The sequence below is a fragment of the Carcharhinus amblyrhynchos genome, chromosome 11 (genome assembly GCF_965287045.1).
Source record: "Carcharhinus amblyrhynchos chromosome 11, sCarAmb.v2.hapA, whole genome shotgun sequence".
NCBI classification, from domain to species: domain Eukaryota; kingdom Metazoa; phylum Chordata; class Chondrichthyes; order Carcharhiniformes; family Carcharhinidae; genus Carcharhinus; species Carcharhinus amblyrhynchos.
Window position 1 is genome coordinate 45037773 of NC_137334.1, and position 27876 is coordinate 45065648.

General features: G+C 42.7%; 1 protein-coding gene across 1 annotated transcript in view; it reads left to right on the plus strand.

Annotated features, from left to right (window-relative positions):
- The window catches only part of dnah9l (dynein, axonemal, heavy polypeptide 9 like), a 443144-nt gene that overhangs the window by 48191 nt on the left and 367077 nt on the right, over positions 1 to 27876 (plus strand). The window contains exons 13-18 of the mRNA XM_080198977.1: positions 2531 to 2920; positions 4738 to 5070; positions 7450 to 7704; positions 11468 to 11634; positions 13168 to 13390; positions 18177 to 18293. Of these exons, the coding sequence (XP_080055103.1) occupies positions 2531 to 2920; positions 4738 to 5070; positions 7450 to 7704; positions 11468 to 11634; positions 13168 to 13390; positions 18177 to 18293 (1485 nt within the window). The remainder of the gene's footprint in view (positions 1 to 2530; positions 2921 to 4737; positions 5071 to 7449; positions 7705 to 11467; positions 11635 to 13167; positions 13391 to 18176; positions 18294 to 27876) is intronic.

The window sequence follows — 27876 nt, forward strand, 5'->3', positions numbered from 1 at the left end:
GGGTCCTTGACAGAATACTTTGGGAGAAACTATTCCCGTTAGCAGAATGGTCAAGATCCCAAGAATGCCGACTAAGTGACTGGCAAAAGAACCAAAGATGACATGATGCCTATTATGATTTCCAATCAGCATACAGGGAGCCCACATCAGCCTGAAACACTTTGAAACCAACATGGTGGGCTCGGGTCCGGAAAGGAGGAAGGAAATTGCACCTCGTTTGTGAGGGAACTTCCCACCATCCCCCACCTGCACCCATAGGGCCTGATTTTACCATTTTCATTCTAAGTGCCGATTCTGGGCGTAGTACGGATCCAACTTAGTAATCCACTTTCTGTTGCCCCCATATGCTCTCAGTCATCTCCAGTCTGATTTGCGCTGTGGGCAGGGCTTAGCACGACTGAAATGATTGGAGCTCTGAACTGTGCATGTGCAGTTAGAAAAAAATTGGTAAAGCGCCCCCGTGTCAGATTGCTCCCGAGCCGCAGACAGCAGAGAAAGTGGCCTGGGAGCGAAAAGCAGGTATATCTCGGAGGGGGGCGGGGAGGGTTGGAATAGGTGGGTAAGATGTATCTTGGGGGGTGGGGCAAATGAACCTCTGGTGCGGGGGGCAGGGTCTGCTGCCTCTGCAGGCGATTGGTGGGGGGAGTGAGGGGGAAGGGTGGCTGTCGGTCTGGGTAGTGGGTGGATAAGGGGCACACATATCACTGCCCCCCTTATCCACCCCCTGCTACCCAGACTGATTGATTGCCACCCCTGCCCCCCTTCCCATCGATTGCCCACAGAGTGGCAGCAGACCTTCCCACCCCTCCCCCACCAGAGATCCATCTGCGCCCCCACCAGAGGTCCATGTGATTTCCCCCCCCCCCCCAAAGAATGGTCTGGCCTCACTGCCCTTCCCCTCCAAAAGAACCTAACCTGCCTCCACCCTCCCACCACCAGACAATGATTAGCCCTCCCCCCACCACCAGACAATGATTAGCCCTCCCCCCGCCACCAGACAATGATTAGCCCTCCCCCCCATCACCAGACAATGATTAGCCCTCCCCCCCATCACCAGACAATGATCAGCCCTCTCCCCACCATCAGACAATGATCAGCCCTCACCCCCACCAGAGATGCACCTCCTCCTCCACCTCCTCCTCCTCCTCCTCCTCCTCCTCCCCCCCCCCCCCCCCCCCCAACAACCAGACAATGATCTGACCTCACCCCCCTCCTCACCCCTCCAACCAGAGAATGATCCGACCCGCCTTCACCCCCACTCTCACCACTGATCTGAGTCAGAGAGCCGTTGGGAACACTGAACACACTCTTCAGAGGCTGGAGCACTCGACTCAGACTTTTATTTAGTAGGTCTCTAAAAGCACGGTTCCGGATTGATAAACGTGGTTGTAAAGGGGGAAATGCTGATAGAGTTGGGAGGGCAGTTCATTAAATGCATTTAAATTGTTGTTGCGCACGATTTGGGTGTGGAACAGATCCCTGCCATTCACGGGTCTCGGTAAAGTGGCGATCTGCATGGACTCAGGTGCAGATCGCATTAAAGGCCTCACGCCCGACTTTACCACAATTTTGCGCCCGTTTTCGGGCGCAAATTGTTGGTAAAATTGGGCCCATAATGTTTGCTGTTCCACACCAAGGGCTCTCCCAAACAGGGGTTGCGCTTCTAAAATCATTGCCAGCGACTGTGGTTGCTCTCAGAACAAATAAGGCATACCTGGCCGTCTTGCTCTCACTCTTTCTCTCATACTGAGCCTGCCATTCCCTTAAAATAGTGATGGATAAGTAATTTGTGTGGTATTGAACATGGAACTCACAGGGGCGGCATGGTAGCACAGTGGTTAGCACTGCTACTTCACAGTGCCAGGACCTGGGTTCGATTTCTGGCTTGAGTCACTGTCTGTGTGGAGTTTGCACATTCTCCTCCTGTCTACATGGGTTTGCTCCGGTTTCCTCCCGTACTCCAAAGATGTGCGGGTTAGCTTGATTGGCCATGCTAAAATTGCCCCTTAGTGTACTGAGATACGTGGATTAGCGGGTAAAATATGTAGGGATAATGGGGTAGGGCCTGGGTGGGATTGTGCTCAGTCAGTGGGCCAAATGGCCTCTTTCTGCAATGTTTCTATGATTTTATATGATTTCTAAGAACTGGTATCCATTTGGGATCCCTGACCATGGAATGAAAATTCAGTCCTTTTTGTTAACTAGCGACTTGCTTTCGTACCTTATGTCAATTTGGCTGCAATACACTTAGTCCCTTCATCCAAGCCATTCATTTAGATTGTAATTAGTTAGGCCCCAGCAGTTATCCCTGTGGCATTCCATGAGATAAAAATCGTCAACCTATGGTTAGATTTTTTTCTCATTCAAAAATAGAATCAACTTTAGTTCTATTACTTATAGTAATGTACTATGGTTTAAGTTGGATTTATTACCAAGGCAAAATTTTTATTTAATGAGCAAAGCATTTTAAAGTCTGAAGTTTAATTTTTTTTATTTAGTTGAGAAACTGTAAAGTGTGTTTCTTTGATAGTATATTGGAAACTGGAATGTCATTATTGAACTCTACAATAAACTGCATACTTCAGTACTGAAAGTGGAATTTCCACTGATTGAGAAGGAATTAGAGAAGATTAATGAACAGTTGAGACCTGCTACGGAAACCATGACATGGCAGACTGAGGATTCATGGGAATATATCCAGCAGACTAGAGATCTGATGCATGATGTGAACAACAGAGTGCAGAAAATCAAATGTAATGTGGAGACAATACACACAATAGTGCAACACTGGAATGAGGCATTGTGTTTTCTGCATAACAAATATGAATCTGCTAAGTTCTGCCTTGAAAAGGAGGAGAAAATGATAAAATACTACAAGTTAGTTCAAGATGGAGGAGAGTCAATTCACCAACTGGTCAAGGTCAGTCTTTTCTAATTTACCGTAATATATAAATTAGGTTTCTGACACAGTTTAAAGAAAGCTTTGGGATGCAGGATACATTAGCATGGATGACAGTTTGATTTGGATTGATGAGGTCAGACAAAATTCTAGTTCATATCAGAATGTTTTCACTGACTTTAATTTCAGAGAATTTTTTTACCATATGTTTACATTATTGGCTTTTAAAATCATTGCAATCTAAATAAGCAGTAATGCATACACTATAAAAATTTAATAACTAATATTTACAAAATCTTTGGGTTAGGTACTTGTGATGGAAAGTGCTACTTTTCCAGAACTTCTAGCTGCTTCTCCTTTTCTTTATCCATTCAGGAATTTATGCAGAAAAATGTCCTTTGGTACACAGAGCTCTTTCACATTTAGCATTTTAAAATTTCAGTTATCATCTAAACTGGTATGAAAGATACGTTGTTTCTCAACACAGAATGCAGTGTCTATGTTTTGACAAACAATTAGGTGAACTTAGTTATTGCACATTTACACCCTTGTTACTATTTAGCGATCGGGGTCAGAATTTTTCCATTGAGAAATCAGCAAGGGACACATTCTTGCTGATCAGGTATGCCCCTCAGCCATTTAACCAAGTGGCTTTTATTTGGAGGCAAGCCCTCTGCCCTTCACGCAGGTGGATATCCTATCTCAGAGCTGTTGCCATTTGGATTGATGGATAGTTCTGTAGTCCAGCAACATCACTAGGTGCTGTGGCCATCCTCAGGGCTGAGGTACTAGAGCACCAAGACAGGGAAGGCTAGGATTTCACAGTGAGAAGGGAAAGGGAGACCAAGCAGAGTGGGGATCAAGGAGGTGGGAGTTGTGATTTTAAGGGCAGGTGTGGAGTAAGCACCTTGGGGTCCGGACCTTGCATGAGGCACCTAATCTCAGAAGGAGACCAACACTGGAGACACCTCCCTGTTTCACCACCCAGCCTAAGGCTCAGACAGGAAAACTTGCTGGGCCTCTCCTCTAACTCTACCTCCCTCCCCAATCCTTTAATTGGGAGAGAGGCTGTCCTAAGTGATCACTAATTAGCCACTTAAAGATCTGAATTAGTGCAGGGGTGCCAGAGGCCTTGACTACCACCAGTAAAATTGTGAACAGATTGGGAGTCAGCAAGTAGGTGGTTGGATGGTGGGAAGGCCATCTATGAAATCTTATTGTCTGTAAGTACGCAGGCAGTGGCCAGTCTGATCTTCCAGGGTATATATTTGCTGCCTTTTTACTTTGATGAACTTTGCAGTTTAAGTGATGCTTGGACTATAAACATGCATGCATTTTCCTCGAGAAATTTACAGGACTTTTTTTTCAGAGATGCATGCAATTCTAATTCGTTTTGTATTTAGGTTAAAAAAATAAAGTTTTGCCTCAAATTACTATTTGAGTAAGTTTGTATTGTTTTCACTTAACTGGTATTTTTTCTCAAAAGATTGCAATCATTGTGACTTTTAATTAGTTATATAAATCGGACTTAAAATATTTGTGATGAACTACACTTTTATCAATTAGAAAAGACGCTGATGGATTTGTCTTTTCCCTGGCAAATGAGAATATATTACCTTCATTTTGAAACACTGAACCACATGTAAGTTTTTTTAATTTTAGAAGAGTAGTTTGGAAAAGAAATGTTGCATTTTCAGTTTTTTCCATTGAGATGTGATTTTTTTTTCCCCATGCCTTTTTTAGTTATAGTATCCAGAATAGAATTGCAATCGATATTTGCAGAAATTAACTATTCCTAATGTTATAAGCAATTGATGTGCTTTTATCCCTGTTTACAGGATAACCTTCACCTATTCCACGCTGATCCCCAAGCTGATGAATGGAAGATGTATATTGAATACATTGATCATATAATTTTGGATGGATTCTTCATTGCCATTAAATCCTTCCTTCAATATCTAATTGAATGTACAGAAATTTTGCCTAAATTACCACCTCTATTTAAAGTGCAGCTGGTTCTTAATGGCTGTGAATTGTCATTCAATCCTCCCTTGGACCTGGAAATGAATAATAATTTTCATGATCTCATAGAGGAATTAATAAATGATGTGTACAAAATGGCCTCTAGAGTAAGAAGAGTAGCAAAGCATCTAGGAATTGATACCTATCAGGTACTATAACTTTCATTAAATCAGTTTTGCTCAAACGTATTTGCAGTTATGTTGGTCATATGATTTCAGCATGACTGAGCATGATTTGCAGCCAATTAAGGATTTTTGGAGTTTGTGACTTGCAATGTCATACGTACAGCAGCAAGATCGCACTTGCAATAACTAAGGGGTGTGTGTATAAGGTAGTGAAAAACTGGTTTTTGAGTATTGCCGTGGAATCTTTCATATCACCTGGGAGGGCAGACAAGGTCTCAGTTTATCTATGGTACCACTCCTGTAGCATTCCTTTAGTGCTGCATCAAAGTGACAACTTAGATTATGTGCACAAGTTTGTTGAGTGGCACCTGAACCCATAACTCAATGACATAAGATAGTAATAATGCAAGAATGACCCTTAAGATACTTAATAGGGGCGGCACAGTGGCAGAGTTGTTAACACAGCTGCCTCACAGCTCCGGGACCCATGTTCAGTTCCTGGCTTGGGTCATATCTGTGCGGAGTTTGCATGTTCTCCCTGTGTCTACGTGGGTTTCCTCCAGGTGCTCCGGTTTAGCTAGCCATGCTAAATTCTCCCTCATTGTATCCAAACAGGCGCCAGGGTGTGGCGACTAGGGGATTTTCACAGTAACTTCATTGCATTGTTGATGTAAGCCTACTTGTGATTAATAAATAGACTTCAAAAAAAGGACAGAGAAAACTGGGTATGAAAGAGACGTAGGAAATCTTACCGGCTCATCTCGATGGTCGATCGGCCAGGAGGCTAGCTGGGGGGGGGGTGGTTGGTGATGTCTGGGGGAGTGACAATCTTCCAGTGAGCTGTGTGAAATCAGGCACATGCCCAGTGGCACCCTCTAGCAGTCAGCAGCCGGTTTCCAGGCATGAATAGACTCCATCCATTCCTCCTGTTGGCCTCATTTCTTTCTCTTATGTGGCATAAAATAGCATCTGAGAGTTCACCCAAACATGGATACAATTTTCTCCTGTTTTCACGCTCATTCAGCACTTAGAATCTTTTTGGTAAGTTCTCCCCCATAGTGATCAACAATATAAATTTTGTTGCATTGCATCAGAGATGTTGGGAAATAAACTGGACTCATAACCCTGTGTTACAGACTGTAATTCTAATTTTCAATTAACCATTCATATATACTCCTGATATGAGTTGACAGTTGAGGGTATGTTGTTTTGGTGCAAAATAAAAAAATGAAAACAGCTGTTTGTGTCCAGTTTGTATTTATATGCTGAATTGCAAATTACCAGCATATACCTCCTAACTCCACAACCACAGTTTCAGTCACTGTCCATGTGTAGTTCTTGTAAGACTGATACACAAGACCATATCAGCTAGAAGGCTCAGGATTTGATCCATGGTCTGACTGGATGAGTTGGGCAAAGATAAGGTGTGGCAGTAAATTTCAGGATGGAAATCATGGGATTTTTAACCTGAGACGGCAGGCATGGCCTTGATTTAACATCTTGTCTGAAAAGCAACATCTCCAATAAGGCAGCGCGTGAAACATTGGCTTAGGGCTATTTGCCCAAATCTCTTGAGTGGGATTTGAACTGACAATCTTCTCACTCGGGCAAGAATGCTGGCCTGTATCTATCTGTTTGCTCAAGGGAATGCCCAATTTAATGCCCACCAGTTACATCCAGTTAAACAAAATTAATATATAAGTAAAAGCAGATAGTGTTCCTAAAGGTGCTTCAGATTACATTCTTCCAGGTAGAAAGGAAGGGAAACACTTGCCTATTCAAAAGGTTCTCAAATGAAACATGGATGGTAATATAGGGTGGTCAACTGCACCAAGTGGTTGTTTTTAAATATCCTCTGGAGGTATTTAGCATTGTGTATAAAAAAGTAACTAGATAGTGACTCTTAATCCTCTCAACACAACTACAGATGGACAATAAATATTGTCTTGCTCGCGTTATTCACACACGAAGGGCAAAAAATGCTAAAACGATTCCTAGGTTTGAGATGTCGGAGAATCATTTTCGAATCAAACAACATATTTAATAAAATATAGAAATCAATCTAAAATAGTACTTGGTTAGGTATTGTGAATTGATGGCTATGTTGTCAGGGAGAGTAGTGGCCAAGGAACTAAGTTCCTATAGTGTGCTATTGTATTCAGGAAGAATGTGATTAAAGGAGCTGAAGGATTTCCTTAATCCAATTCCTATTTGGTCTTTTAATGTGTTCAATTTCAATTATTCATATATTCAGTTTATTTTCAAAGATTATCACATCTATTTTCCAAAGGTTGATTTAATCCACGGTTAGCTAGCAAAGTGGCTTTGTGCGGGCCAAAACATTAATTTGTTTTTAATTAGTTTGAAGCAAAAGGTTGAATATATTTTCATTTCTGCATATAGCAAGAAGTGGATAAGATGAGCGATTTAGCAGAGATGCGTCAAGAGATCATGGACAGAGTGAAAAGAGCAGTTGACAAAGCCAAAAAATATAAAACTTCATTTGACAAATACAGTTATCTGTGGATGAATAACAAAACAGAATTCATGAGGCAGTTTCTCCTCTATGGTCGCTTCCTTACTTCTGAGGAACTAGAGGTTCACGCAGATTACGAACTTCCAAAATGTCCACCAAAGCTGGAGCAGTACAGAGCGCAGGTAAGAAGCATTGGCTTAAAATTTTGCTAATTGATGAAAAATAACCAATAGTTGTTCTCCTCTGTCCCAGTTTTGTTGGGTGTTTTAACTCTTTACAGTTTATTGTCAGTGGACAAAAGATATAATTTTACTGCATTGGCATTCTGAACCATGGAGAGGTAAGACATAGGATTGACTATATATTCTTCTTCTGTTCATAATTTCAACTTCAACATCTGAGGAAATGCCAACTTTCCAAGCTGAAAGGAGAAAGCTTTAATGGTCAATTTTCAGGAAGGCAGAAGAACGGAGAAAAAAATCACTGCAAACTCTCAGTTGCATGACATACTGCAAAAAGAAACATAAAATGAAATGTACAGATAGCTTTCAAAATGAAGAGACAACTTAGATTGTAATACTATATTCAAGTATAAGTTTTAACAATACTAAAACATAAACACTAGGTATACTGTGACTGATTACTATGATAGCAATCATTGTTGACAGTTTTCTCTGCTCGGGTTCTGTTCTTCTATGCTTTAACTCTGCTGTCAAATGCAGCTCCTCAAAAAAACTAACCCTTGACCCCCTTCATCCTTGCAAACCACTACCCCATCTCCAGTCTTCCTTCCCTCTACAAAGTCATCTGTTGCCTCCCAAATTTTTCCCCATCTTTTCTGAAGCCCCATGTTTGAATCCCTTCAAGCAGGCTTCTATCTCTGTCACAATACCGAAACACAAATTGCATATTATATGATTGTAACAAAAGAGAATTACTTTGCCATGACCTTCTCAACCTGCTTGCAGCCTTTGACACAATCGTAAGGAGCCTAGTGACTAAGGCTGATGAGCTGAATGCACAGATAGCACTTGATATATCATAGATACTAGAACACAGCTTAAGGAAAGACAGGAACGTGAGCTGAAAATTCTTGGTCACAGGCTTTTTAGATAAGATGATTGGGTTGAGTCTGCATGTTTTCCCTGTGTCTGCTTCGGGTTTCCTCTGGGTGGTCTGGTTTTTTTCCCACAGTCCAAAGATGTGCAGGTTAGGTGGATTGGCCATGTGAAATGTGTGGGGTTACGGGGGTATGGAGGGGAGAGGGCCTGGCTAAGGTACTCTGTCAGAGATTCGATGCAGACTCAATGGTTTGAATGGCCTCTTCTGCATTGTAGAGATTTTATGATTGTATGATAGAAAGGGGGAAAAATGGCAGGGGATCAGACTCTGCGATATTGATTATGGAAATGTCATGGGCGTGAAGTTTTTCCTCCCATTTTTTGGATGAGCTTAGTGAAATGAATTTACGGTATTCTGTGCACTACAGAGGCCATCAGGCAAACCATGCTGGTGGGGCGGAGGTAGCTAATCCTGCTTAAGAGGCCGGCAGCAGAATGCTGAGGGGGGCGCTGCGCATGTGATACTGTCCAGGGCTCGCGAAATAGATTTAAATCAGGTTATGAATATAGTCATCAGCCTCATGCTGCTCCCCAGTCTGAGGCTGATTACCTCAGAAAATATGGCCTAGAAAGATTGCAACTGGCTAGATGTCAGTTGCAAGTCCTGTTTTTGGCCTCCTGCTTAAATTTCCTGCCCCACTGCACTACTAGTAAGTTGGAAAAATTGCGCTGTATAGCAATGAGGAACAATCATCAAATGAAATAATGTGGAGAGTTCAGCTTATTGGCTTGCCACTCTGGTCAGTTGGGGTGGCGAGCCAGTAAGATTATACGAGAGACAATAAACCAGCTTCTTGCCCAGTTTCTCACTTTTCGAGATGTTACCAGCCTTGTTCTGCTCGTGTAATCAGCCATGAAGGGTGCAAAGCTGATTTAAATATTTAATGGATCATTTTAATATTATTATTGTGCCCGGAACAGAATTGTCTGGGGCTAGCTTGCCTTAACGACCTCTCCGGTGGAGGTCCTCACCTGCAAGGATCACATATGATCCCATAAAACATAGGAGCAGAATTATGCCATTCGCCCATCGACTCTGCTCCACTATCAATGATGGCTGATATTTTTCTCATCCCCGTTCTCCTGCCTTTTCACTATAACCGCTAATCCCCCTATTAATCAAGAACCTATCTATCTCTGTCTGAAAGACACTCAATGACCTGGCTTCCACAGCCTTCTGTGGCAGAGAGTTCCACAGATTCACTACTCTTCGGCTGAAGGAATTCCTTCTCATTTCTGTTTTAAAGGATCCTCCCTTTAGCCTGAAGTTGTGCCCTCTGTTTCTAGTTTCTCCTCCGAGTGGAAACATCCTCTCCACGTCCACTCTATACAGGCCTCACAGTATCCTGTAAGTTTCAATAAGATTTCCCCATATCCTTCTAAACTCCACCGACTATAGAATCGTTCCTCGTATGACAGGCTCCTCGTTCCATGGACCATTCTTGTGAACCTCCTCTGGACCCTTTCCAAGGTCAGCACATCCTTCCTTAGATATAGGGCCCAAAAGTGCTCACGATACTCCAAATGGAGTCTGACCAGAGCCTTATATAGCCTCAGAAGTAAATACCTCCTCTTGTATTCTAAGCTTCAGGACATGAATGCTAACATTGCATTTGCCTACCTAACTGCCAACTGAACCAGCACATTAACCTTAAGAGAATTTGAACAAGGACTCCCAAGTCCTTTTTGTGTTTCTGATTTCCTAAGCATTTCCCCATTTAGAAAATAGTCTGTGCCTCCATTTCTTCTTCCAAAGTGCATAACCTCCCACTTTTCCACATTGTATTCCATCTGCCACTTCTTTGCCCACTCTCCTAACCTGTCCAAGTCCTTCTGCAGCCACCCTGCTTCCTCAATACTACCTGATCCTCTGAATATCTTTGTATCTTCTGCAAACTTATCAACAGTACCTTCAGTTCCTTCTTCCGAATCATTAATGTGTATTGTGAAAAGTTGTGGTCCCAGCACTGACCTCTGAGGCACACTATTATTCACTGGCTACCGTCCTGAAAAAGACCCCATTCTCCCCACTCTCTGCCTTTTGCCAGTCAGCCAATCCTCGATCCATGCCAGGATCTTACCCGTAACACCTTAACTTACTTAACAGTCTCTATGCGGCAACTTGTTAAAGGCCTTTTGGAAATGTAAATAAATCGTGTGCATTGGTTCTCCATTATCTAACTTCCTTGTTACCTCCTCAAAAAACTCTTAACAGATTTGTCAGACATGACCTCCCCTGCCCCCTTAACGAAGCCATGCTGACTCAGTCCTATCTTATGCACTTCAAGTACTCAGCGATCTCATCTTTAATAATGGACTCTAAAATCTTGCCAATGATTTGAAGTCAGGCTAACTGGCCTTTAATTTCCGGTCTGCTGCCTCCCTCCCTTCTTAAACAGTAGTGTTACATTAGCTATTTTCCAGTCCTCTGGAGCCCTCTCTGCCTCCAGTGATTCCTGAAAGATCACCACCAATGCCTCCACAGTTACTTCAGCTATCTCTTTTAGAACTCTGGGATGTATTCCATTCGGTCCAGGCAATTTATCCACCTTCAGACTTTCAATTTCCCCAAAACCTTCTCCTTAGTGATGGCCACTACACTCACCTGTGCGCCCTGGTTCTCTCCAGCAAAAGGATGGGACCAGGGGCATTGAAGTCCCGCAGGTGGTTGGGTGCAAGACAATGCCAGGAGGGTGGAGTGTAAGGGTAGTGGAGTCATGACAGGGTGGCATACTTTCCATTGGATGTCGGCTGTAGCGGTGGGTCTTCTGGGGGCGGGGGGATGTTGGCAACACTTTTAAAAATTACTTTTTCCTTTTTCTAGATCAATATTTATGAAACATTGTATGTCCAAGTTAGTGCCTTTGAAGATATCCACACATTTGGATGGTTTCAAGTATGCATCAAACCATTCAAATCATCTTTGTTAAATACAATTAAAAGATGGAGCTGGATGTTTAAGGAGCACCTTCTAAACCATGTGATTGATAGGTAAGGAAATACTCTTGCAATAGTTTTCAAATTGAGAAGTTATAGAGAAAAAGCTATATATTTATCGTGTTCTGTCTTAACACATGAGTCAAAATACACACAAGGCAAAACCAACTGTAACAAGGGACAATTCTCCCAAAAACATTCCGAGTGTCGAATTTGCATAAAAAGAGGAGTAAATCCCCCTGTTTGTTTTGGTGGGAGTTTCAAAATGAATCTCACCACACTGTGCATCACAGAGAGCTCTACATAAATCATATGAAAAATCAGTGGGTGGGGCCTATTCCCACTGGTGAGGCCAGCAGCATAGTGCTGAGCGGGCCACTGCGCATGTGCTGATCTGTCAGTGCCGAGATCGGCGCATGCACAGTAGCCTGCATTGCTGGCCTCCCAATCATTGGTCAGCCCCACAATTCCTGCATTGCTGCCCCTCCAACACCCCTCAGGGCCTGATTGCTGACCCCATCCCTCCCCTGGACGTGTCTGGGCCACCTTGCCTCCCCAACCCCCACAAAACCCAATGGCCAGCCCCGATCACTGGCATCCCTCCCTCCTGTCACCAAGCCTGACTGCAGAGTCGTAGGTAGCAGGACCCTCCAACTACCACTGATCTCCTCCCCCCTGCCAGAGGCCCCACCTCCTTGGCACTGCCTGGTGCCCTGTGGGCAGCACCATTGTGCCCTCTGGGCATTGTCACTCTTCCCCTTGGGCAATGCCAGAAGGGCAAGCTGGCAAATGGAGAGGGGGCACCCCCCCCCCCCCCCCCCCCAAACCATCCCTGGCCTCCTGTGGGGCCTCAGATGGCCTCCTTTCACTCCAGTGATGTTGGATCGCCACTCCCCGCAAGTAGAGTTCAGTCTAGAATCAGATGGAAACTGTAGCCAAATAAGCATTTACATAAATTGTGTAGCTGTATGCCAATTTCTGGCGTGGAGCTGGCGGCGCTAGAAATCCGGCTGCCGGAAACTCGCAGAGGCAGCAGCACCCAGTGGGAAGCCTGCTAAATGGCCTCCGTTTGAGTCTCTGGGGGAAAGAATTGAGACCTGGGGGTGGGGATTGCCCCCAGAATCTTTAAAGCTTAGGTGAGCATCCAGCTTCCGAGATTGAGCAACATCAAATTTACTGAAGTAATACATCTCATATGTCACTCAAAAGTATTACATTACTTACCGCCATTTTACTGTAAAGTAAAAAAGTAACAGTGCAGAAGGAGGCCATTTGATCCATGAAGTCTGCACTGTCTCTCCGACAGGGCATCGTACTTGTGCCCAACTCCCATCCCATCCTCATTTACCCTGCATATCTCCCTCACCTACACATTTTCGGACACAAAGGGGCTATTTAGCATGGCAATCCACCTAACCTACACATCTTTGGACTGTGGGAGGAAGCCAGAGCACCCAAAGGAAACCCATGCACACAACAGAAGTAAACAGGAGATGTCTGGTCTGTTGGAATTCTGTACTTGGACCTGAAATGCCATTCTTTTAACTTCAATCTCTGGTTTTGATTTAAGCTACTTTGTCTTTTCAGTGTAAATCAATTGGTGTCATTTATTGTTGTAACTGAGGAGGGCATTACAAAGAAAGTGGAGGATGGCGATTATGTTAGACTGGTTCAAATCATGGCACATCTAATGGCCATCCGGGACAGACAGTCAGCTGCAGACAATACTTTTGAATCTCTGAAAGAAACAGCAGAATTGTTAAAATCTTATGGACAGCAGCTTCCTGAATATATTTATGCAGAGCTTGCGGTAAATACCTTTTTGTTGAAGCAATCAATTTTGGTACCCATTGACATTTAAAGGCACTTTATTTAAATTTTGCATTTGTTTTGCTTTCAATCTAAGCATCTATAATTGTTATGACATTTGTTGTTCAAATCTTAAAACTTTATTCCTTTTTGTTACAACTTTCAAATGAGTGATATCCAGAATATTTAAAATATTTAGAGAGCAGAATTTATTTAATCTGATCAGTTTTTCAAACTAACGTAGTACAAATACATTATTTTCTTTCATTCTGGTCTATAGCACATGCTTTCTAAGCTATGATCTCACAACATTGGCATCAACAATAATAATATTAATCTCCCTTAATTCTGTGTGTTTTCTGGGAATATCGCACCTACTACTACTACTCCTCGATGGGGAGTCAATGTATATAAATCCTTATTCAGTTGTCCTTCCTTAATATATGCTGAAGTATTAGACATCTGTTGTAGTTGGTATTGTTACCTGAAAATATTGTAAATTCATTTCTTGATTCATGCTGGAATTTTCCAGCTATTTTCCTGGTGGGATTTTCTGATTCCATATAACTGGAAACTCCATTGACAATGATGGGACCAGAAGGTCCAGCCACCAGCCATTGGCAGGCCACCTCTGACATTGCAAAACATGGGGCCGGACATGGGATGCTGATTTTTGAGCCCAGGCTTTCCGGGAATGGCGGCATGTGTTCAAAATCCAAAGAGACTTGGAAAGCGTGATTTGCGCTGGCATGTTGCGATCTTCCAGTCCCCTTGCCGGCAGAGTACTGTGAAACACACCGCAGAATGCCAGGAAGCTAATTTTAATAAATTAGCATGTCATTAGCGAGCACTATATCTGGGTCTTACCCCCCTCATTGGATATTCAGCAGGTGCTGGCATGATGTTATGCCAATGCCATTTACAGCAGCAGTACACAAGGGTGAACCTGGCACCTTTATCTCCAAGAGGGAGTTTGGAGGTGAGCGCTTAGGCAGCCACCACCCTCCTGGGTGTTGACTGCGCAGAGGGCACTGCAGAGGAGCCGGAAGACACAGATAAGTGCATCTCGGGCTGGGAGTGGGGTCCCAGAATTCGCATATCATGGGAAGGGGCCTAGGAGTATCACTTACAGGCTTTTCCTTCATTTTGGGCCACCCCTTGCTTTAAAGGGGCTGTGAATGTTGGGATGCAGGCAGTCCTTCCCATGTCATCCTTCCTGGGTTCCTGTCCATTTCACAGCTGAGGGAGTGCCCTTCATGTGTGGGGCTGGCCAGAAGGTGGGAGAACTTGAACACAAAAGGCTCAGCCCTGGGAGCGACTATGAGTTAGACGGGTGGGGTGTTATCAGGGCACAGTAAGAGATTCAGGAATGTGCTGCATCTATCCTTATGCAGCCTGAAGGCCCTTGCACTCGGAGGAGGATGGCTGCAGTATGATTGGAACTCACACTTGGGCAGTGGTGTGAGGATAAAGGGGAGAAGCTGCCTGGAAAATTAAAACCAATTGTTAATTTTGTGAATGGTAAGTCTCAATGGGTGTGGAAGTCTGGCCCTGTTATGACCTGGGAGAAACATAGTACCCTGTAGGAATGCACTGGATCTTGCATGAGTTGACAGGGATCAGTGTGGAAATGTGTCAGAGAGCAGGCTGTCCTCTCTCTCAGGGAATAGTGGACTACTTCTGCCAGACCCTGTAAATGTTGGCACCACATGGAATGGGAGGACACCCACTGCCTGTGCCCTTAGACATTCAGAGCAGCTGTGAGTTTATGAGAATGGCTCATTCCAGGAAAGCATGGGTTACCTATGTGGCATCTCCCAGTTGGCAACATACAAATGCACCCAGGAGGTCACAAAGGCCCTTTATGCAAAGGCTCAAATGTATATCAATTTGGACCGGGACCAAGTGAGCCAAGATGCAACGCCATGGGCTTTGCCATCTTAGCAGGCTTGCCCCAGGTGCAAGGTCTGTTTGACTACACCCACATGGCCCTGCATGCTCCATGGTGCCACACATGAACCACAAGGGATACACTTCGCTCAGTGTGCACTTTATGCAGGTATGTGCCCATTTTTTGTGCCAGAGCCAACACTCAACTATTTTTTGGTAAGATTTTGCAGTGTGTGTTCTTGTATTTTAAGCGTAAGTGCTCTGGGTACCTAGTATTTATTATTGGGTATCCTCTGAGATAAAAGTGGTTTCCAGCAGCTATTTGATGAACACCTGTGATCAGAAATTTTACATTTTACAATATGGAATCAACTGCAGTCATGGAGGCTCCGATGTAAACAACTGAAGTACGCGAAAGTATTGGATGGATAATGGTCTATTTTATTTGCACGTCCTCAAATAATAGCTTGGACTACTAGTGACTAGATGGCAATGCAGACCATTATATTATCCTAATGTGAAAACCAACATGTCAGTGCAGGGGCGAAACATTTTACTCACTATTTGTACCAAAGTTTTAAATACTCCTCCCTGAATTTACTCTGCATGAACAATTCTCCTCGTCTCAGTCCTTGAGGATATTCTTTTTAAAACCAAGATTTTCATTCTGTACATTTATCAACCCACAACTCTTATTTGGTATTGATGCAGGTTCAAACTGTGTAGTGAATTGACATCTACTAGGAAGTTAGTTCTAAGCTGCCCAAACTCCTTTCACTGAGATAACTCAAATTACTGGAAAGGAAATCTGTTGGCTGCAAATAAGAATCTCGTTCTTGTGGCACAATCTTACCAAAAAACGGTAGAATGTTGTTTCCAGCCAGAATACCAGCGTGTTTCCCCGCAGAAAAACAGGTTGGTTTCTCTCCACATCTTACCATACTCTGCCAAAAAAAAATCAAAGGGACGTGTTTCATGCCATCATGCAGAGAGACAGCACCTAAACATGCTGGCAAAGCCCAGATCTACTGACATTGGGATGTCATATTTCAAGGACATCCTGATCAGAATAACAATCATCCTCCCCTCCCCCTGAGTGGGCCTGGTTTTCACCCTGACCCCCCTCCCCCATCTGTTGCCCCAATTGGAATCGGCATTCAATCTGACCCGCACCGCCCCACACTTTCTCCCAGAACATCGGCCCCTTCCTCCCTCTGCACAGTTCGAACCAGCATCCACACCCCACGCACGCGTGCACACACACACACACCCAAGCACACACTCAGTTTGAGCTGGTACTAACCCCACACCAAACATCAGCTCTTCTCACTACAGTCAGAGCCAGTACCCATCTCCCCTGTCGTTCCAAATGACCATTGGCAGCATCCCCGCTCTCCATTCTGCTCCCACCCACCATCACATACAAACGAATCCCCCCCCCTCAAAGTCTCTGGCACAGATTGTTCATGTCTGAGTAGACCTGTTGTAAACCTTGCTGACATGATGTCACATCTCAGTTTGAAAATATGAGGTGCACTCAGTATTTTTTGAGGAGGCATGTTAATAATGTGGAAATGTTTTAAATAAATGTAAATCAGGTGAACCTGATGGCATTGCCAGCGAGAGCAGGGGAAAATCCAAAATTGTAATCTCGCTGGCAAAGTCATAGAATCCCTACAGTACAGAAAGAGGTCATTTGGCCTATTGATTCTGTACCAACCACATCTCACCCAGGCCCTATTACCCCACACATTTCCCATGCTAATCCCCTGACACTAGGGTCAATTTATCATGGCCAGTCAACCTAACCCGCACATCTTCAGACGGTGGGAGGAAACTGGAGCACCCGGAGGGAACCCACGCAGACGTGGGGAGAAAGTGCAAACTTCACATAGACAGTGACCTGAGTTCGAAGTTGAAGTTGGTGCTGTGAGGTAGCAATGCTAACCACTGTGCCTCTGCAAATCTGTGACTTCAGGGTATTGAGCGCCCTCCCCACATTCCCATGAAACGCAGGAGTGGGCTCAAATCGCCCCCTTGGATTCACACCCCATTCTCAAAGGGTTGTGTTTTATTCAATACATAAACCCACTCCCAGGTGGATATTCAGTGGCAAAAAAAGGAGAATGGCAATTAGAAGTAAAGTGGGAGAACATTTAAATTAGAAATTATGTAAAGAAACTTGAAATTACAGTTTGCATTTTTGGAAAGGTGAGAATGAGAGGACATAGATTTAAATTGATTGGCAGAAGAATTAAATCTTTTACCACAATGAGTAACTGTAATTTGGAATGCATTGCATGAAAGCATGATGAAAGCAGATTAAATTATGGCCTTTAAAAGGGAATAGGATAAGCACCTGAAGGGAAAAGACATGCAGGGCTATGGGGAAAAGTGAGACTAGCTAAATTACTCCTGAGAAGAGCCCGCACAAGTTCGATGAGACGAATGGCCACTACCTGTGTTGTGACTGTCTACGATTCTAAGCAAAATATATTTGGTCTTGAGGCAAATAAAGAAACCTCAGTGTGAACAGAAGAACATGGAAAACAGACTGGCAAAAAAAAAATCTAACATTCTGGTCAGAGTGGAGATTTTAAAATGTAAAGCTACCGAAATGCTAAACTTTTAAAAATAAATTAGGTAAACTTCAGTTCTGGTTTCTAGCTGCAATTGTGTTTATAGTGAAAAGCTGCCTTGTGAAGTACTCAAATAGCTTTATATGACTTTAAGGGTTATTTGAAGATCATGCATGTAAATGTGTATTAAGAGAGTCAAGGTTTGTTTCTTGTCCAAACCATCCAACTATAGTGTGTAACCAAAATATATTTGACAAATATAATTTTGAATGCTTGACTACTACATTAGGCATATTTTCTTCATCTGAAATATTCTAGGAATTGCCAGAAAAGTGGAAGAATCTTAAAAAGATTGCTTTAACTGTAAAGCATGAAGTGGCACCTTTGCAGTCCAATGAAGTGGCTGTTATCAGAAGAAAATGTGTACAGTTTGAGGTGAGATCAGCTTTTAGCTCAGTGCTTTGAACCAAATGGTTTCACATTTTTTGTTCTACTAACAAGCTAGAGGTAAGCATCAGTGAACCAGGAAATTGTAAACTCTGTGAGAAGGGGATGTCTAGAGATAACAATTATGTGTTTGACGGTAATGAATTCTAAATAGATCTGATAATATAAATCCCAGTTTATAAAATGGGAGTATTGCTTCCTCCCCTTTCAGTGTGAATTATTCTTAATCTAGCCAGTTATGAATCTCTGTTGGTAATTGGTTGTAGGCCATATAATCATCCTTTAAAGCTTGCTTTGCTGTGGAATGTGACAATTTTTAATAGCACTGTGAAAGTTAAAATGTTTACTGTTAATATTCTGACACAAGCAGTTATGTTATGTCAACTTGTATAACAGATTTGATGTTAATATAAGTTTTATAATTTGTGGTATTTTTGTGTTGTAGCAGTGATATTTATCATAATGAAAAATATAACATTTCACTTGAAATACCTCACAGAAAAATGTTTTGGAAGTACTATTGTTTCTAGAGGTATTTCTATATCAATGTACATTACATATTTTCAAACTAAATGAACAGTGGAAGTATCACCAATAATTTTTCAGTACATTTTACTGCTCATCAGAAATCAAGTTTGAAAACATTTTCTGGTGTTATTATCATAAAATTGCATCTATCGGTTTTAATTCAGGCATTGCAAACACTCAGGTACAAACATTTAGGACTGCATTTTTGCTTCCAAGGCAGGTAGCATGTGTAGGGAAATTTCTCTGGCTCGCTGCACTTGCCTCGGGAGAAACTCCCTCAAGTGGTAAGGGAGTTGGGCCCATCAGTGCAGATACAGAAAGGAGGCAGCAACAGACACTGCTGAGGGCCAAGTCAAGCTATTTAAAAAGTCCACCTCAATTCTTTGGGATTTCAACCCAGTTGTTTGCACCTCACAGCCCCTCACGCCCACCCACTCTCCATCCATGCCAATTTATGCCCAACAACCAACCCAAATGGCCTTTCATACTTTCCTCGCCAACTCATGCTCCTATCCACCCATAGACCCTTATCCTCTCCATGCAAACTAATGCCCCCACTCACCCCATGACTGCTCATAACCCCTCATGCTATTTTAATGGTAACCCATCCATTACCCTTTGCCCTTCCCCTCTATGTACCCCTATGCCAGCTCAGCCAGCATCTCCCATAAGCAGACCTCAGGCACCATTTTAGTTGAAATAAAGTTCAAAATATTTATTACAGTCTTTGTTATAATTACAAAAACTCCCAATCATGAAATCTTAGTCAAAACTTTTAAATCCCCTCAAGTACTTAATACCATATAAAAACAAAAAATGCTTTCATACATAATCTGCAGAAAAAAAAGGTACTCCTTTAATAAGCTCTTTGTGCTGTGAAGCAAACTGTGAATTTAGGATCCTATACTTAAGATTGGAGGGTAAGGGCAAAGGATAATAGATGGGTTAGCATTAAAATAGCATTAAGGGTCATGGGGTTTGCACGGAGGATTAACACATGGTATCTTTCTTTCTTGGTTATAGAAAGACACCATGCATTAATAATGACATAATGATTACTCTTTGGATAATGTCAACAAAAAATTATTTGTAACTGCTAGACTACATTTTTATGTATTATGACATAAGCAGCCTATTTTTTTAACTTTTAAATGGTTGGAGATTTAAATAACTTCACAGCTTGATATGTGTACAAGCCACCTCTGCCCTTCAACAGTGTTTATGTTCACTCTATAAATTTGTAACTTCTGCCCCTGCTACATTAAACCAGGGATGCGTTTAAACTCAGTGCTGCGTTCAGATTTCTCTCGTGTGAGTTGTGTCCAGCCTCCTTTCCCACAACTCCATGAAAATCTAGGCCTTATCTTCTTGATTTCATAACTATACCTGCACGCTTACTTTCAGTGACTAATGCATGAGGACATAAAGGTCTTGCTGAGTATCCACATTTCCCAATTTACACCCAGTCAAATAATATTCTGCCTTCTTATTTTTGCTACCGAAGTGGATAACCTCACATTTATCTACGTTGTTCTGCATCTGCCATGCATATTCCCACTCACTCAACTTGTCCAAAATACATTGAAGTATCTCTGCATCCTTGTCACAGCTTACCCTCTCACCCAATTTTGTGTCATCTGCAAATTTGGAGATAATACATTTAGTTCCCTCTTCCAAATCATTAACATATAATGTGAACGGTTAGGGTCGTGGCACAGATCTCTGCGGTACCCCACTTGTCACTGCCTGCCAATCGGAAAAATATCCATTTATGCCAACTCTTCTTCCTGTCTGCTAATCAACTTTTGATCTGTTTCAAGACAGTATCACACCCCATGCGCCTTTACTTTGTACTCTGTTATGTGAAACCTTGTTGAAAACCTCTGAAAGTCTAAATAAACCTCATCCACCAGTTTTTCTTGGCGAACTCTATTAGTTACATCCTCAAAGAATTCCAAAAGATTCATCAACAAGCATGACTTCCCCTTTTTAAATCCATGTTGACTTTGTCTGATTTATACCACTGCTTTCCAAATGCTGAGCTATGAAATCCTTGATAATATATTTCAACAAATTCCCTAGTACTGACTTTAGGCTCACTGGTGTATAGTTCCCTGTTTTCTCTCTACCTCCCTTTTTGCAAGGCGGGCTTGCATGGAACCAGTCCTGAGTCCAGAGAATTTTGAAAAATGACCACCAATGGATCTATAATTTCCAGGGCCACTTCCTTAAGAACTCTGGGATGAAGATTATCAGGTCCTGGAGATTGATCCGCCTTCAATCCTATCAATTTTCCTAAAACCATGTTTCTCCTAATACTGATTTCCTTCAGTTCTCACTAAAACTTGCATCTTTCAGAACTCTGTTACATTATTTATATCTTCCTTTGTGAAGACAGAAGCAAGGTATGAATTTAGTTCCTCAGCCATTTCTTTCCTCCCCAGTATAAATTCTCTCATTTCTGACCATAAGGGGCTTACATTAGTTTTTGTCAATCTTTTTCTTTTTACATATTTGTAGAAACTTCTATAGTTAGTTTTTATGTTCCCCGCTAGCTTACTTTTATACTTTATTTTCCCTTCCTTAATCTATCCTTGGTCCTCCTTTGCTGAATTTTAAACAGCTCCCAGTCTTCAGGTCTATTGCTCTTTCTTGCTAATTCATATATTTCTTCTTTGAATCTAATACTGTCTCTAATTTCCCTTGTAATTCATGGTTTGGCCACAGTTCCCTTACCGCTCTTGTGCCAAACAGGAATAAACAACTTTTGAACTTCTCTTGTTCATTCTTTAAGTGCCTACCATTGCCTGTTCACTGTCCTTCCTTTTAATAGTGTTTCCCAGCCCATCATGGACAATTCATGTCTCATATTAGCATAGTTGCAAAGAGCAAAGAAAATTACAGCACAGGAACAGGCTCTTGGCCCTCAAAGTCTGCACCGACCATGCTGTCAGTCTGAACTAAAACCCTGTACCCTTCCAGAAACCACATCCCTCTACTCCCATCCTATTCATGTACTTAACAAGGCGCCCCTTAAAAGTCACTATCATACCTGCTTCCACTACCTCCCCTGGCAGCAGGTTCCAGGCACCCATCATCACCTGTGTAAAAAAAAAACTTGCCTTGTACGTCTCCTTTAAATCTTGCCCCGCACACTTTAAACCTATGCCCCCTAATAATTGACTCTTCCACCTTGAGAAAAAACTTCTGACGATCCACTCTGTCTATGCTTCTCATAATCTTGTAGACTTGTATCATTCCAGTGAGAACAAACCGGGGGGCTGGAGGGGCAGCACTGCGAGGGTCCTGGACTGTCCAGCGATTGAGCTGGCCAGCAGACAGAGAGACTGACAGATCGGATCACTGTGCATGCGCAGAATCCTGGAGCTATCAGCCTCTGGCACAAATAGGTCCCGCCCCTCGGGTTTTTAATGAGATTCATGATTGTGACCTTTGCAGTGCACAGAGTGAGGAGAATCTGCTCTAAAGCGGCATCGAAAAAACAGTCGTTATCTAGAACAGGTTTGTCACCAATTCAGCAGTTTTGGCTGAATTGCCCCCCAGGTTTCTCCAATCTCTACTTATAGCTAATGCCCTCTATTACCAGGCAACATCCTGGTAAATCTTTTCTGTACCTCCTTCAAAACCTCCACATCCTTCTGGTAGTGTGGCAACCAGACTCGAACACTGCGTTTCAAGTGCAGCCTAACTAAGGTTCTATAAAGCTGCAACATGACTTGCCAATTTTTAAAATCAATGCCCTGGCTGATGAAGGCAAGCATGCTGTATGCCGCCTTGACCACCTTCTCCACCTGCGTTGCCACTTCTAGTGACCTGTGTACCTGTACACCCAGATCTCTCTGCTTATCAATGCTCTTAATGGTTCTGCTATTTTATTTTATTATATTTCCCATCTGTATTAGACCTTCCAAAATGCATTACTTTTATTGAGATTCAGGACCCTGGCCTGAAAATCAACTATGTCACTATCTCCCTTGACAAAGAATTCGATCATGTTATGGTCACTCATCCCCAAGAATTCACTTATAACTATATTGCCACCTGTCCTTTATCATTGCACTTACCCAGTCTAGGATGGCCTGTTCCCTTGATGGTTCCTCAACATATTGATCCAGAAAACCATCACTTATGCATTTCAGAAATTCCTCCTCTATTGTACTGTGACTCATTTGTCTCTCCCCATCCAAATACACTTTATCATGAACATGCATTTTTGATTTCTTGTTTAATGCTATTCCCAAAATGACCATACAGTTTGGTAGTCTGTAAATCTCCCACACAAATGTTTTTTGCTCCTTGGTGCTTCTTAACTCAACCCACACAGATTCCACATCATCTATGTTAATATCTTTCCTCAATATCATATCAACATCTTCCTTAATCAACAATACAACTCCTCTATATTTTCCTTTCTGTCTTCCTAAACACTGAATAGCCCTCAAAGTTTAGTTTGCATCCTTGGTCACCTTGGAGCTATGACTCCTTAATGCCAACTATGTCATACCCGTTCACATCTATCTGTGCAATTTTGTTTCAAGTGCTCTGAGCCTTCAGATACAAAACCTTAAGGTGAGCCCCTGTAAGATTCATTGTCCTGTTCCTACCATTTTTTACTGCGTCTTTATCTGACCCTGGCCCTTGATTTTTCTGCTTATCACCTTTCTTGTTGTTCTTGCTGTCTTTCCTCTTGTTCTTGATTTCTCCTGCTCTGAATCCTTACATTAGTTTCCATTCCTCTTGCCATATTAATTTAAATCCAACCATTCTAGCAAGTGCCCTAGGACATCAGTCCTGATCCTGCCCAGGACTGATCACATGTCCCCCAGAATTGGTCCCAATATCCCAGGAATTTGAATTCTTCCCCTTCCACATCATCTTTTTAGCCATGTTTTCATCCTACATATCTTGCTGTTTCTATTCTGACTAATCCTGAGATGACTACTTTTGAGGTCCTGCTTTTCAGCTTGCTCCCTATATTCTGCTTTGAGGACCTCGCCCCTTTTTTGTACTTATGTCATTTGTATCAGCTACTGACTGTTCAGTCTCTCCCTTCAGAATGTCCTGCAGTTGCTCTGAGACATTCTTGACCCTAGCACCAGGGAGTCAACGTACCATCCTGGAGTCTTGTTTGCATCCACTGAAACATCTATCTATCCCCCTTACAATTTAATCCCCTATAACTATTGCATTCTCACACTTCTTACTCCTCCCTTCTGTAGCAGAACCAACCATGGTGCTTTGAATATGACTGTTGCTATTTTCCCCTGAGAGGCCATTCTCCTCAACAGTATCCCAAACGGTGTATCTTTGGCAGGGGAATAGCCACAGGAGATGCCTGCACTACCTGTCTAGCCTTCTTGCTCTATCTGGTGGTCATTCATTCCATTCCTGCCTGTGGAGTCTGAGCCTGCAGTGTGACCACCTTTCTATACGTGTTACCCATGGTACTCTCTCCCTCACGGATGCTCTAAACGCATCCCCAAACGCTGCTCTAGCTCCGAAGCCTGGGCTTCCAGGAGATGCAGTTGGAGACACTTTCTGCACAAATGTTGGCCCCAGACACTGGAAATGACCCTGGCCTTCCACATGGAGCATGAAGAGCTCCTGTCGGGTGGCACGGTTGTACAGTGGTTAGCACTGCTGCTTCACAGTGCCAGGGACCTGGGTTCACTTCCCGACTTGGGTCACTGTCTGTGTTGGGTTTGCATATTCTCCTCGTGTCTTTGTGAATTTTCTCTGGGTCTTCCGGTTTCCTCCCACAGTCTGAAAGACCTGCTGGTTAGGTACATCGGCCATGCTAAATTCTCTCTCGGTGTACCTGAACAGGTGCCTGAGTTAGCTGACATGGGGATTTTCACAGTAACTTCATTGCAGTGTTGTGACACTACTTATGACACTAATAAATAAAATTATGTCTTATCCCTTTGAAGGAAATTTTTGGAAGTAGATTATATCCAAATTCTCTAGGGCTCTTCTTTCCTGCTGCTTCTTCCTACCAAATATAACTCTTACAAACCGTAACTCTCAAAAACGACTTCTGAAACTATAAATAATAAAAGTTGTAAATATTTATCCAATCTTATTACATACCAATCAACTCTTTCCCTTGTGTCCTCTACAACTGCAGAGGGGAAGACCAGCCCTAGGATTTAAAAGTGAGAAAGCAAAGGCAAAAAGCAGATAATGTTTTTCCCTCTGCACTGAATTCCCATTCAGCTCCAAATTCCCAATCGCCTCACCCTCACTCTGGCTGAATTGCACTCTGGGTGAATCTCTCCCACAATTCTTGTGCAAGTGCATTGGAGAAAGAACTTAAGATATTTGCAGGAGATCTCTCAGGAAATACCAAAGTAAGTCTAATTAATTGCTTAGAATGGAAGTTTGCAACACAGAAGTAGATCTTTCATCCCATGGTGGGTAGAAATGCAACTTGGGATAGTCTGATTTTTCAGGCATCAAATTGCATTGAGCCTGTGAAATTCATACAGCGAGTTCTCCTCCCTGAGCTACTGCAGTAGTTGCCTTGTTACTACATTGGATTAAACAACGCTTGTCTCCGTCAACCCCATTAGAGCATTGTGAAAGTTGTGTATATATTAAGATTAAGTTCTTGCACCTGGCTGAAGATAAATGTGTGAAATTGAACTTTGGATATATTATTCTTATCCTTATTATTAATCCTTTGCACGCAGCAGTTTCCAGTTAGTTTTTCTGAGCTGTTAATGGGCTGTTGGGTAATTTTGTTGCTGCTCTAAGTGAGTAAAACATTTTAGATAGTGACACTTTGAAGTAGCTACACAATCTTAGTGCAAAGCTTCTGACCCGTCTCTGAGGCCCTTTTTTTTTCAAAGTAATCAGCTCCGCGCCAGAAATCAGTGCAGAGCTGATTAGCATATTGAAATTTGAATTTCAATCTGATTAGCTGGCTGGGACAGAAACCAGCATCCCCCTAGGACATCGGGGACAAGGAGGGGGGATGCCCAAGTGGCACACTGGCGCTGCCCAAGGGACACCTTGGCACTGCCCACTGGGGGTGTAGATCTGGGCTTGGGGATGGGGGGAGTCAGGCCATGGGGGACAGAGGGCGATCCAGGCTAGCCTAGGGATGGAGGGGGTGGGAGTTCCGTTTGGCCAGCAATTGGGGTGAGGCCTCGGGAGTTCAGCGAGGGGTGGGGGGGAAGGAGAATTTGGGAATAAACAGCAGGCCGGCAATGGTGGGGGGGGAGGTACGATGTGCATGCACTAATCTCCCCACTGATAGATCGACACATGCGCAGTTATCTACTCAGCACAATGCTGCTAGCTTCTCAGGCTGGATAAGGCCCTGTCCCCCACTTTGCAGCACGGAGTGTTGGAGATTCGTTCTGGTAAATAGGCCCAAAAAACGGGCTGGGCAGTTCTCCCATTTTTCCACCCGTTGGGCACTTTCTTTTTGGAGAATCCTGGCCAATATCTTAACTGTAATTAATTGATAGCTGCTTTGCAGAGAGTTTCTGACAGAGCTGTGTTAGCTGTTGCAACATCAAGTGCAGACCCACACCAGACTACACGTTTTATTTCTAGTGGTCGTGAGGTCCTGTATTTGTACCCTCAAGGTCATTCCTGTGTGCAGCACGTGACATAAGTGTACGAAGGGTTCGAGAGGCTGTGGTTGAAGAGGCAGGGATTACATGTTTTGTGGTGGAAGAAGGACGTCGAGAAAAGCACCAATGTGGAAAGGCGGCTGAACAGATCTCTTAGGTTTTGGAAAATAAACAATTTTTTAATTAGCTGTTGTAAAAAAAATGACAAAGGGGGCCCTCGTCGATTTCTGGGGTGTCCAATTTTTTAGAATGTCTTTAAAGCATGCAAGCTGTTTTGGGTCAAAAACCTATACCCAGCACCCCCAACCTGGCCAGCTACATTGCAGGGATAGGCATGTCTTCATGTCAGAGCCATAGTTTCAAAACTATGTATATTTAAAAAATTATATTGTATTATTTGGACACTTGGAATTGTTTTTATAAAGGCCATAAATTCACTCTGGAATGTCAACAAGCGTGCCTTTTCAAAGAGATCACATGACCAGCATGGTACTTGAGGGGGAAAAGCTGTTTGTTTTGAACTGGAAATCATTTTAATTGATGGGGAAAACAACTGGTAAAAGCAAAGGCTAATGTTTTGCTGGAAATCATACAACAGAGATAATTTTACATTTTGAACCTACTGTTTTGAAATTGGTGTGTTTTGGGGAATAAGCTGACAAGGAAGGTTGCACCCATGTGCACTCTCCCTGTCTTGCCTGAAATTCTGTATATGCTCTCTATTTAAGTGGCTGCATGATTGATTTAAGAGCAGGTCACATGATGGTGATTTTATTGGGATGTTTCAGAGGCTTCTGCTTTTAGTTTCAGTTTATACTCTGTACAGATCAAAGCTTTTAGAATAAATCTGTTGTTGTTAGTTTGAATCTGTGTGCAAACCACATTTTTACCTTTTTGTTTGAAACCCACAACCCCTAATATAGTTCGGACATAAAAAGAAAATTAACAACAAGTCAAGATTTGGTTTCATCGAGAGTATTGAGAAAAGATTCTAATTAGAAATAAAGGCATTGTGGGCCCTCGTACTTTAAATACCAAAAGTCTGAGGAAAATCAACAACAGGATTAACAATTGAACTGTCAAATAAGAAAAAAGCTCTTTATGTGGTTTTTAAAGGGAGGATTTTTCCAATCAGAGAAGGGTGAGATTCTAGGCACTTATTCCAGATGAGTATCTCTCATATTTAAAAAGAAAGAATGCTTTGCTGTAAGACTGGGGTCATTTGAAAAAACAATCAAGTCAGTGGTCTCCAGGCTAAAAAGTGAAGTACTGGAAAAACAGTGAAAAAATATATATGGAGTAATTTCAAGTCATGAGTACCTGCAAGTGAAATGGCAGGTCGGTTAGGATCCATGGGTCCTTTCAGTGAAGAAAATGAATCATGGAGTTCCTGTGCAGAACGTTTTCTGTACTTTGTACAAATGAGTTGCTCATACCAG